At 40.4% G+C, this 12,839-nt stretch overlaps 1 protein-coding gene across 1 annotated transcript; it reads right to left on the bottom strand.

Moving 5' to 3' along the window:
* Window positions 1-832: 832 nt before the first annotated feature.
* hltf (helicase-like transcription factor) lies at window positions 833-12,625 on the bottom strand. The gene is made up of 25 exons (XM_071497900.1): window positions 12,489-12,625; window positions 11,772-11,974; window positions 11,467-11,633; window positions 11,041-11,183; window positions 10,769-10,854; window positions 10,119-10,190; window positions 9,455-9,646; window positions 8,974-9,048; window positions 8,826-8,883; window positions 8,644-8,710; window positions 8,392-8,444; window positions 8,203-8,250; window positions 7,978-8,088; window positions 7,804-7,895; window positions 7,258-7,401; window positions 6,865-6,997; window positions 6,462-6,597; window positions 5,749-5,928; window positions 5,405-5,520; window positions 4,266-4,447; window positions 4,013-4,135; window positions 3,463-3,575; window positions 2,899-3,079; window positions 2,168-2,248; window positions 833-1,814 (listed from the first exon to the last, which is right to left on the bottom strand). Exons 2-25 carry the CDS (start codon window positions 11,967-11,969, stop codon window positions 1,671-1,673), a joined length of 2,895 nt encoding a protein of 964 aa, XP_071354001.1. The 5' UTR covers window positions 11,970-11,974; window positions 12,489-12,625; the 3' UTR covers window positions 833-1,670.
* Between the last annotated feature and the right edge of the window lie 214 nt (window positions 12,626-12,839).

Here is a 12,839-nt window from a genome sequence, read left to right as displayed (position 1 = left end):
GAGTCTTCCTAACCTGTGGAAAATTTCAGCAACAACAGAAACTGAAAAAATGCTGGAGCGCCAAGCCTGTGGCGGCTGAAGAGAATCAGTAAGTTAAAAAGTTGTTTCTGGATTTTACCACAACTCCTGTCCTGCAATAAGTCTCTCTACCTTAACCACTTTGAAATAAATATGCAGCAACTGGCTCACTCCCCTCTTGCAGGTCCATGCTCTCCTTTTCAGACAGCCATGACAATCCCACTTTAATCTTGAGGGTTCACCTCACCAGAGTACATAGATTAACCTCCTTATCTGTGCCTCTGACACTCACCAGCTCCCTGTGACTTCAGCTTTGTAATGTCTGGTATTGTATTAGGGCTAGGCCTGTTGTGTTGTATTTGCATGGCACTGAGGTAAAACATGGGTCAGTATTGAAGTTCTTTCACCCACGTCCTTCAGTGATGTTGTCAGTCAGTTTCGTATGTATTTGTGTGGGATTAAACACTAGTGCACTCCCCCAGACATCTGTCGTCTGCATATGTGCCCTGCATGTTACGTCCCTGCCAGACCCACATCAGTCTCTCTTTGTGCCATGACCTGGGTTTCATCACTTCCTGTTTGTAGTATAACCAGCTGCCTTATTGCCGTTCACTGTTTACAAAACCTCATTTACTGTAACTGCTGCTAGTAGCACAACAAACTTAACTTTGTTGAGCCCCTCCTTTCCTGTTGCGAATACCTCCTTCACCTCACTCCAGCTTGTGTGCTCTTAAACTATAATCTACAATGCCTGACAATAATTAAAATACACTCCTTACTCCACTGTACACCTTCCTACAAGAAGCTGACGAGGTTGAGAGAAGTCCATATGTGATTTTATTAATCTTGTTTGTTAAATCCTTGAACAGCATGATGGTGGAAGTGGAACATAACGTAGTCCTATTTCCTAGCTGTTAACGGTCCATCCCTGTTAAAGCGCTAATAAAGACCTGGTTAAAAACAACTTTTTTATCCATCCTTACTTCATTTGTTTCATTTTGATTGTATGATTGTAACAAGTTATAAAAAAAAGCCTTCTTTTGTGCAACCAACAGTCAGAAAGATATTCAGGTAACAGCAACATAAAACAGCACAAGCAGTTTCACTTCACTTTTAAGTAACTACAACCAAATATTTGCATCATTTTCACTTTGAATGTCACAGTTTTGCAGTAATGACAGCTGCTCTACGTCTGGGTAAATACATGAGCTACAAAGGTACAGTGTCAGTAGTCTGCATTTCTTTATGCAACAGCAGGTTGGTATTTATTTCCTCATCCCATACAAAATCCTTAACAGCCCCGTCCATGCCTCAGCACAGCTCGGATGACTATCTGTCATAAATCAGGACAAACGGGTCCTCACAACATCACAACAGAACGAAAATTAAAGTGGTGCATCTTGTAAATGAAAATGTATGGAAACATTAACCATTAAATTAATGTAGAAATAAAACAGAACTGAGAACATTACTGACCAGCTATAAAAAATTAAACCTTTGAAAATATATAAAAAACAACAACGTCTGCAATTGTGTGGAAATATTCTCTACAACCCTTCAGATGTGAAGTGTCTGACTCCAAAGTGAACAGCACGACTCAATGTTTGCGCTGTTTACATATTAATACACTATTTCAGGTCCATTTCAGACATTTACAGCTCCATCAAAGCTTTGATGTCAGCAATGCGAGATGTTTTCCTGTCGGCGTTTGTGGAGCCGAATGCCTTCTCCACCAGGTCCTGCTTCTGCTTCTGGATCTTCACCATGTTCTCCTCGACTGAATTCTTCACAATGAACTGCAGTAACAGACACACACACACACAAAATAAAAATATATGTACATATAAACAAAATATTCCTCAGTCAGTGATGTACCTGTCTACAGCCTAAAACTGATGGATATGTACACAAAAAATAATTTTTAAAATCATAAGAAATCACTTTAATCATTACATACCTGAACTGGAATTTGTCTTGGTTACAACATACACCATAAACCGTTTTTCAGTCTTCACAATGTAAAACAAACACTGTAGAACACGCTATTAAAGATGTGATGTCTCGCCACCAAGGAGACATGCACCAAGCTTTCACTGCAGACCCCAACATTACAACATTATTAACACATACTCAGTCCCAGTTTTCTGACCTTGGTGACAACGACTTTCCTCTTCTGGCCCAGTCGGTGGCAGCGATCGATACACTGCTCCTCAGTAGCTGGGTTCCATGCCTAAAACACATTTACACAGTTATGTCTAAGAACACAATTAAAAAAAAAAAAACTGATTCAATTTACTACATTTATTGTGTTGTTTTAATAGTGGTAATATTGCCGTTGAATTGAAAATTGTGTGTTTATACTTACATGTAACATGTATGGAAAATTTACCTTAACCAAAAGGTCCAGATGTTACTTGTTGCCAGAGCTTGAGATGTCTTTGAAAACTACTAAATACACTTTGAGTTCCGATTTTTTTTGCCATAACATTTCTTGAAAGTGTCAAAGCAAAAAAAAAATTGAAATCACACATTTATCCCCAATCATGTTCTGCATGACCAATGAGCAGCTAAAATATGTTCGTATGTGTCAGTGTAAGTTGCATAACATTTAACAGTCCTGCATCTTTTTCTTTCAAGTGTCAAAGCACAAAAAAACTAACAAAAAAAAAAACAAAAAAAACAACAACATAACTTTTCATCATATATTTATCCCCAGTCATGTTCTGCATGACCAATGACGAGCTAAAATATTATCCTGTAAATATTTGTGGCCATACATCTCAACTTTTTTATGTACACCATCTGAGATTCTATAAACTGGTCTTACGTGTGACTGTTCGTGTGAACGAGCACAGGTCCTTGCCAAAAATCAGTACTTACAGGGTCCATGAGGAAAACATGAGAGGCAGCAGTCAAGTTAAGTCCCACCCCTCCAGCTTTGAGTGACAGCAGCATGATGGCAGGGCTGTGGGCTGCGGAGCTCTGAAACTCCCGAATCACCTCGGTCCTCCTCTTTTGGCTCATGGTGCCGTCCAAACGCACGAAACTGAAGCCATGCTCTCTGGTGCAGAGGAAGGAGGACAATGAAAACAAATCATAGAAAATTAAATAAACAAAATTTTGAAATTTTCTACTTGAGCAGATCACAATGTATGCAATCAATCTTTTTTGTAATAGATAATTGTGAAGTTTTGTTAGTGAAAGTAGTCACATAATGTCTTTTATCCATCTCTAATCAGCACTGAAGTGGGCCACTATACCCGCCATTAATTTCACTGTTGATCTTATAAAAAAGGGGGAAATGTGAGAAAATCTTTTAGTTCTGTACTCTTTTGCTGCTTCTGTGACCTGGATGTCATCTTCATCCTACAACTACAGCATCCTTCCTGCACTCACTCTGTGTGTGTGTGTGTGTGTGTGTGTGTGTGTGTTTGTGTGTACTACCTGAGTGGAGTCTCCAGTATGGTGAGGAAACGTGTGAACTGAGAGACGACCAAACACTTGATGCTGCTGTCTTCACCTCGCAGCCTGAGCAGGTTTCCCATCAGTGCCTGCACCTGCACAAACACAAACAAACGTCAAAGGACAAACAACACCACTGCTCCCACACAGTAGCACACAAGTCCATTTTCCATCACTGTCATGCTGCCAAAGTGAAGACTTCATAAGTATCTTCTGACTAAAGGATTAATTGAAGAGTCAAAAAAAACCACAAGGATCAACTGATTCCAGGTAAATGAAGGGTTTGAGGGCAGTTTTGTATTCAAGCATTTTATTTTTCAGTGAGGACCTAAAAACCAGATTTATCAGAACTTCTAAGATCATTCCTGCTGACGCTGGTCATGTTAAAATTAGACAAGCAAATAAAATATTAAATTAATTTAAATAGTCATCATTATCCGGACTAATTATATGGTAAACAATATTTTCTCATATACAGAATGTTACAAGGTTTAACTCCTGTTAATTTGCACCCTCATTATGTGCAGTGTACCTTTGAACTTGTCCTCCACCTCTCAGAATTTGTGCTGTTCTCTTCCTCCATTTCCTCCTGTGGAAACTCCACCAGCTCACTGGTCTTGATCTCACTTCGACAGAGAGGACAGCGCGCCTTCCCCTGTGCACACACGCACATACACAGCATAGGGAAAAGATAAACAGCTAAATAATCGATAAAACTGTAGTGAAATCTTACTTTTTCAGTTAACTCAAATTATCATGAAAGCTGCTGAGGGCAGCATACGTACCTGCTCCGTGCTGATGACCTGGGCGATGCAGGGCCGGCAGTAAACGTGGGCGCAGTGTGTAATAACAGGAAGACGGACTGATTCCAGACACACAGAGCACTCCTCGTCAGAACCACTGGCCAACACCAACCGCAGCTTCTCTATGAGACGTTCACGCAGCTCTGCAGGCGTCGCCGCAGCACCTAAAGACAAGGGGGGAAACAGAGAGAAAAATACATTTTTGATACAAATATAAGCAAATGAAGTCAGAGGGGAAAAATCTTTCTGAAAAATGTATTGTGGTAGAGGTACTAAAACATTTTAACAAGGTACTTATAAAGCACAGACTATATGTACAAATTTCAGAAAAGGCAAATAAGTGTACAAAGCAGTGTATATATAACTTATTCTCCAGTCAATTGTGGGGAATTTTGAGGTGACAACATTTCAGTCCTGTCGAGATATGATTTAATATGTTATAAGGTCATACTAAATTTATTGACCTAGTTTCAAATGCATTGCATGTTAAAATGATTCAGGAAGAGAATCATATTTAAAAACTGTAGTGAATCTTGTATAGGGACCATAATGATACAAGTGCAGCAAATGATCAAATTACCAAATAGTCAATCTGTCCCTGAATTCTCTCCTAAAGTATTGTTGAAATGAAGCAGAAATATCAACAATATTTCTATTTATTGTTCTCAATGAGTAATGAATAAAGACAGTATGGCAGCATACTACTGACAGAATACAAAGAATAACAGTGAGTATCCAGTCTATTTAATAACATTGAAGATGCCTCCTCTCCATTGAAATGTTGAAGTAAATCACGCAGACAAACATCACAGAGGACCAGGGCCCTGTGAACCTGCAGTTGACCATCGTTAATGTTATTAATTACACCTGTGGTTTGCTCCAAATCTCTACTGTGCTAAAGGCCTAGAAAATAGGTGATGACATCATCCACGAAGATACAAATGAAAATGTATTATGACAGGACTACCTAAATGGAAACAATTGTTGAACTCAAAATCTGAACTATTAACGTATTGCCCAGAGGTGAAGCTAGGTCTTAAAAAAGATTTGAAAACACTGTATAACAAACAAATAAATCAAATCTGAATCTCAGCATTGTCATATCAGGCTGTAGGTTTTACCTAAATCTGAGGACGTCTTCGCCAGCAGATCAGGGTGGCAGCAGTGCTGTCGAAGCCTCATCAGGATGGCTAACACATCAGCATAATTCCTCAGCACTGTCCCTTCTGCTACATATCTACACACACACACACATAATTATATAAAACAATGTAATATTTTTATTATAATAACATTCAACATGCAACCATCAACAGCTATATGTCCTGTCATCTAATTTCTCTTTGCAAGTTGCCACCTTACAAAGTTTCTATCTTCAAACACACACGCACATGTACACACGCACATGTACACACACACACACACACACACACACACACACACACACACACACACACACACACACCTGCTGATGGTGTTTCTTCCTTCATTGCGTGCCAACTCGTACTCCTCTCTCTCCTGCTGGCTCAGCTCCACCTGCTCCACATATACAGTCTTCTCAGGCAGAGACACCAGGGGGCGCCCATTCACCTCACTGCTCTTAGTCCGCCTCAGGGTGATGCACTTCACCAGGGCCTGGAGGTTCCTGCACACAGTATCAGTATCCTGAGTTTACCGACACGTGATGTATGAATATAAAATTGGCTTATATATAAAAAAAATTGGAAACTTTCATAAGCCACTCGGGATATTACTCAGGGGACTCATCATAGTCTGTTAGCACATCTAGCTATATATATTAGCTATAAAATAGCAAACTGACCTATTATCAATTATAGGAGACCTTATTGCTGTTATTGTCTCAACATAGATGTCTATATAGTGTTTCTATCTAGTATGCTTTACTAATTGCTTCTCATTTACCCATTTACACACACAAGGAGTATGGCTTAATGATTGGGTTGTGATGTGTGTATTTTAGTGTCTAAATAGATTTTCTACTTTGTCTAACTTGACAAAAAGTTCCCAAATAACTATGAAGTCAGCACAGTCTCTGTAGATTACAAATCCAATTCCCTCTGACTCACTGTATCACTGCTTACTTACATTAATTGGTGCCCTCTGGAGTATTATTACCACATTGCAGCAGTACAATTTACTGTATCAGTGAGCACTCACTGGAGGCCGTCCCTGTCTCCTTGAGTAACGGGTCTCTGGATCACTCTGTTCCACCACTCCCTCACGTCGAATGGCTTCAGACGCAAGAAAGCCAGCAGCATCCACAAGTCTTTCACACTGTTCTGGATAGGAGTACCTGGAGATACAGAAGAAAGAACAATGAAAACATACGCACAACTGCAACGACTGCCTTAATACTGAGACTGGATCTGTGTGTACTTGAGTAGATGATGGTGATGTGGATAACCATATCCATATCGCTGAAGTAACAGCTTTTGTAAAAGTTGAACTTACAGCCAGTTTCAACATTTTTAATAACATGGATTTTGACACAACGCAATTATATGAAGAGATGACGAACAATAATCCATGTATGCTTGTGTGTGTTTAAAATCAGGTATACCTGACAGAGTCCAGCGACGGTTAGCTTTCAGTTCGAGCACAGCCTTACTCATCTGTGCGTTTGGGTTTCTTATGACATGTCCTTCATCCAGCACAACCCTCAGCCAATTGATGCCGTGGAGGGGACTCTTATTCTGAAAGAGAAACAAACACATTGCATTTGTTATTAAAAGAGAAGCAACTTATCTCTGCATATAAACTGCACATCTCTTAACTGAATATTGACATGAACTGACACATACAGCCCAGTTTCAGGACAGACATTGTTTGCCTTTGGATATTTGTGCTTATCAAAATAAATGAAATGTCTGCACTAACATATTAAGTTTGTCTCCATGTATCTTGTCTTAGTTCGCCTTCAGCCACTTACATACATACAACCATATTCACTCACCCCAAAGTCAGCAGACAGAACGTTGTAGGTGGTGATCACCACATCCTGGGACGACAAAAACTTCTTGCTCCTGTTGCGCTCCGAGCCGTAATATAGATACACGTTTAGCTTCACATTGGGACGCACATGCTGCTCAAACTGGTCCTGCAGGCAAATGCAAAAGACAGAGTAAGAAAACATGACACATGCTGATTTCAGGGATGACAAAGGCAGCATTGAATCTGATGTTTTCCAGTATCCCATTTCACCAAGAGTAGCTTGCGGGACAGTAACTGCACTAGAGCTCCAACTCATGATTATTATCATTATCATTATTCCAACCTGCAATATTCAAATATCTGTTTTTTATCAAATCATCAAAATATTTTAGATGATTATTCAAATATTTTCTATTTGCTGTTCTATATAAAAAAGAAAGTCCTCACATCCGAATAGATGCAGATTAAGTCTCTGTTGAACGACTGATCAATTAATCGACTAATTGTTTCAGCTGTAAATTGCATTTTGATAGGGTTAAGTGACTGTGTGTGTGCTGTGTATTCCTACCAGCCAGTTGCTGAGCACAGAGAGCGGGCAGATGATGAGTGTCGTTCTAGCTGATAAGTCATCTGCACTTTCAGGGATGGAGGATTCCCCACCTGCACAAAAGGTACACCAATCTCTCTAAATTAATACAGTATGTCAAAATTACCAGGTAAAAAACACACTGCTGGAACTCACTCGGTGTGGGAGTGGCCTTCTTGGCAGTTTTCTTCTTCTTTGGGGCTGTATCTGATGCTGAGCCACCCAACGCTGCAGCAAAGTCCAGATCCTCCAGCAACACAATGGGCCCTGCATGTCAGCCATACAGATTACAATGATTTAGATAACTGAGAATCATAATTGGTTACAATTTGGACATGCAAATATCACAGCATCAAAACACAAACAGTTGGTGTATTGTACCTTTACTAGGCTTTCGCTTGGTGGCTTTCATCTTTTCTTTGCTCGTACCTGTAAGTGGAGAAGTCAGGTAAAAGTGTATGTCAGCCATGGAAGAAGACAATCTGTGCAAACAGTGCCAACAAACACTTAAGTAAAAAAAAAGGTAATATATAAGGCTTTACTGTCCGCTCTTACTTTTCTTTGACTCACCTTTTATCTCCACTATGTCCGGTGTATCGGCACAGATCACCTCCGCCTGGGGACTGACCAACACAAGGCCAGGTTATGTTAAAAGAAAGTGATGGTCCCAAACATCATTACATTTTACACAGCAGGTGTGCAAATGTAGCATATAGATAGAGAAATGTATGGACCTACATGGCATAATTAACTATGCAGCTATAATTAAAACTATATCAGTTATAATATCATGGCAGCATGTCATATTCAAGTAAAACACACCGGTCTGAGTAGAAAGAACCAGCTGCTGCATCACTCACTCCTGCTCCATCACCTGCACTGCTGCTTCCTGAAACAAACACATATGTCCTCATATAGTCACAGAGTGAGATGAAGGAAGACTGAACATAAAGAAAATAAAATCAGCACTGTGCAGCATCAAATCTATTGCAAGTTGTGTGTACCTTCCAGTTTGGAGGCCATCTGTGCTTTACTTTTGGCTTTGATAGGTGAAGGCTCGCTCTGCACACATGTAAACATACACTTTATAAAAGTTGACCACAAGTCACTTTCACTGATTGCAAAGAAGATAATCAGCATAGCAACGCTTACACATTTCTCCACAGGCAGTGGCTTTCCATTGTGAAAGTTGGTGAGGATCAGAGCGATAGTTGTCAGAGTTTTTCCCTGAGAAACACAAACAGGTGTTTTAGTGTTGGACAGCAGCAGTGTGACGTCTGTTTTTGCTGTAGATGCAGCTCTGAAAGGAGCCTTTATCTCGTCCTTCCTCATTCATTGGAGACAACATATCATCTTGCATACCTTGACGTGGAAGTCTCATGTTTCCCGCTTGATTATCAACCACACACAGTTTAAAACACACGTTTTTCTCTACAATATTCAGTAACCGGTGACTGACCAAACATAATATATTGAGTAAATGCATGAATTCACTTGCAAGTCACCAATAAACATATATTTTTTTAACTGGAGTGATATTACATCTCGTAACAGTTTGCACATAACATATCCAGCATGTGTGCAGGCAGATATAAGTGAAATACGTGTGTGTGTGTGTGTGTGTGTGACTCACCAGTCCCATGTCATCTGCCAGTATTCCCCCACGAACCCTCTCTGGTATTTCTTTGGCAGAGAAACATGTGAGTGTGTTGTAGTACAGCTCGCCTCTCTTCTCCCAGAAGGGCGGCAGTGTAGATTTGTTTTCTCGAGCACACATCCAAGATAGCGCCTGTTTCTGGTGAAGCAGGAGAGGAGTACCCACTGACTACAGGGGGAGAGAGGGAGAGGGAGAGAGATGCATGAAAGGCACTGATTTAAAACAAAAATACACAGATCTTATCAGGTTAGGTGAGAAGCAGTTTCTCCAGAAGTGCAGAAAGACTGGGGAACCAGGAACAAAGAATAATGGAGGGTTTTCTAATTATGCCACATTATTTCATTATTTCTCTTACTTCTGTAAAACAAATATGTGAAATGTAGAGTAAAATCGAATTTCTAATTCAGCAGCATTACAGAGTATCAATAGCGAAGAGTCTAAAGCTCTAATCATATTGTTGTAAAACTGACTATTGGCCACTGTTTTAATGAAGTAATAATAAAGTAATATGAGGTTGAAAATAATATTCAAACAAAAAGAATCATATTTGACATAATGTTAGAGTAGTACAAAATACAAAATAAAACAAATGTACCTCATATGTGTAAAATGCAGACAGACAAACAGATCAAGTGAATACCTCAGCTGCTTCTTTCTCCCCGTCTTTACTCTCCATCAGGCCTTCAAACAGATTATCAAACGCATTCTTCAGCTGGAAAAGAAAAAAAAACAAAACAACGCAATTACAGCTGTTTGCTTTAGCTGTATTAGGCCTGTTTCACAAAGTTTAGAACATGTCTGTAAGTGTATCGTCACTGCAAGTAATTTGAGCATGAAAATTATATTTAAAGATGTTGAACAACGACTTATCTAAAATGCAAAAATCCTAACAATAATAACACATTCTGAAAGCCTCAATTAAATAATTTGGAGATAAGGAATATGAGTGCTTTTAAATGCAATATAGCACTGATACTATTAATTACCCAAAACATGTGATCTTAGCCTTACTGCTTTAATGTAACAGCATCACTGTTACCAGCTGCAGATTACATCATTCGATTTATCTTGTTGTAATATGACAGTTGAGTTAATTGTAGGGGAATAGACGATAAACCAGAATCTACTGTCAATATTTGACACATTGAGAAAAGAAGAAGGATGTTGCTCTGTGATTTTTTTCCTCTGCAAATTTTCGCCTCTATTCATGCCGAATATTTCATTAAAATGTTGTATAAACCTCATGCTATACACTCAACATATGACATAAACTAAATGAAAGTAGATTACCTCCTCTGCAGTTAGTGGGATGGTCAAACCTTTTTTAGATGGCAATGCACGAGCCCAAGGACTATTATTTGATGTTTGAGTTGCACCTGAAATCACACATATGTGTATATACAGACACACACACACACACACACACACACACACACACACACACACACAAAATAAGCAGTGAAGTTAAGGACAACTGAAAACTGGTATCTGTAATGTAACAGTGTGAGCTACATGTATCAATCTAAGGATGCACGTGAGATTGGATAGTTGAGTGTGTGTACCTGTTGGTCTGCTTCCACCTGTGTTCAGTTTATAACCGCGACGTGCCATAGATTCAATCACAGCATTTTTGTTCTCTTCTCTGCCCCAGAAAGACAGCATCACGGGCATCGTGAATTTGTTTTTCGTGCCCGAGTACACCACCCTGACACAGCAGAGAAACAATCAACAACGCACACACACAAAAGCAGAAACTGACAGATGTTCAGTTTTAACCCTCTGTAATCACGGTGCACAGAAACGAATGGTGAAAATATGAAAAGGGAGGAAATACCTGGGGAAAATAAAAAAATGATTTTGTAAAATCAAATCTGACACAGGTATTTAAGGGGAGAAGTTGTCGATGGCGGCTATTTTTGCTTCTATTCAAAGTTAGTCAGGTATTAGTGCGGGATTTCTAGGCTGACATTACTAAAGATGCTGCTCACCCCTCTACTTTAGCCAAGTCGTTGTCCATGACGTGGGCCATAGCTGCTGCCAGCTCCCGCTTGATGTGTCCCACCTGGTTGCCATAAATGTTGGCAACCATCACTGCGTTGCGGTCATATGGATTCTGGGGCTGTCGCACAAGTCCAACCATTTCCCCTTGATTCACCTACCCAGAGAGTAAAACACTGATTATTTCTCAAAGCTATGTCCACACCGCGTGGCAACTTGCGGCTGCAGGGTTTTTTAATCTCCTTTGTGAAATTAGTGTCCTAGAGGAATAAAGGTGACCCTGACTGATCCTCACCACCCCTGTATAATATCTGAGGCCGACCACAGTGCCCTGCATTTGACCAAACATCACGCTGCCGTCTGCGTCCGGCTCCTCAGACGCTGCGGCTCTGATGGCCTGGGAGAGAGTCTCTGCACTGGTCTCATAGCGGTCTGTGAAGAGGTCCACCTCACTGTTCCTGTCCCAACCAAACCTCCACCTGTGGGACAACATGACAGCTGGAGCATGCGCACACACACACACACACACACACACAGAGAGACGTGCAAAAACAAACACACACGCAAACAAACAAACAGAATGATGCACGTTTTGACAACAGGCAGCGGAGAGCAACTTCAACTTGCAAGATAAACACCGGTTTTTAAGGCGCACAGAAATGGAGGTGGAGGTTAGTGTAAGACTTTCATCAGGCACAACAGCGCAGATACAGGAAACTAGCATCAAACGTGTTCCTACATTAGAACTGAATTACCAGACAGTAAAGTCAGCTAGCCAGCCCACAACCTTTACTAACTTTACTAAATAACATGGCCGTAAAGACGACATTTTCTTAAGTTAAAGCTATGTTATAAAGCTTAACGTTAGCTTGTAATAGCTGATTTGCGTAAACGAAAAAAGGTTGTTAGCTAAGTCTGTCCTGCGCTGTTGTGTCTAATAATGAGTCTAAATGAATGGATATAGTTACAGACTGAGTATTTATCTGTAGCCTATTCAACCTTTCGTTCATACTATTTGTTTTTCCCCCGACGACAGTCAGATTTTCATGCGGGACTGTTGTTTGGCTTCTCTGATGTTCGAGCAGCTTTCCTGCCCGCCGCTGCGTGACCAGGAGCAGTAGCTGCAGTTACTGTGGAACATCCGGTAGTAACCTACAAAATAAAATCCTAAATTTGTGTCATTTTTATAATGCCGAAAATTACTAATTGTTTGTGGACCCTCTCCACCCTGTGTATCTGTTGCTTCTTGTGTGGCTGTTGGGTGGGTGTGGCAAAGCTCATCAGCAAACCTGGCACACCCGGGCCCTGGGTGGTGCCAGTGGTGTCAAAGCAGAGCTGGGGCTCAGCTCTTCCCTCTCCTCTC

This window comes from Trachinotus anak, unplaced genomic scaffold, assembly GCF_046630095.1.
Source record: "Trachinotus anak isolate AG129_WGS33_773 ecotype Australia unplaced genomic scaffold, CSIRO_AGI_Tana_v1 ptg000015l, whole genome shotgun sequence".
NCBI lineage: Eukaryota > Metazoa > Chordata > Actinopteri > Carangiformes > Carangidae > Trachinotus > Trachinotus anak.
The sequence above is the reverse complement of the archived record's forward strand: the minus strand, read 5'-3'. Positions and strand labels throughout refer to the sequence as shown.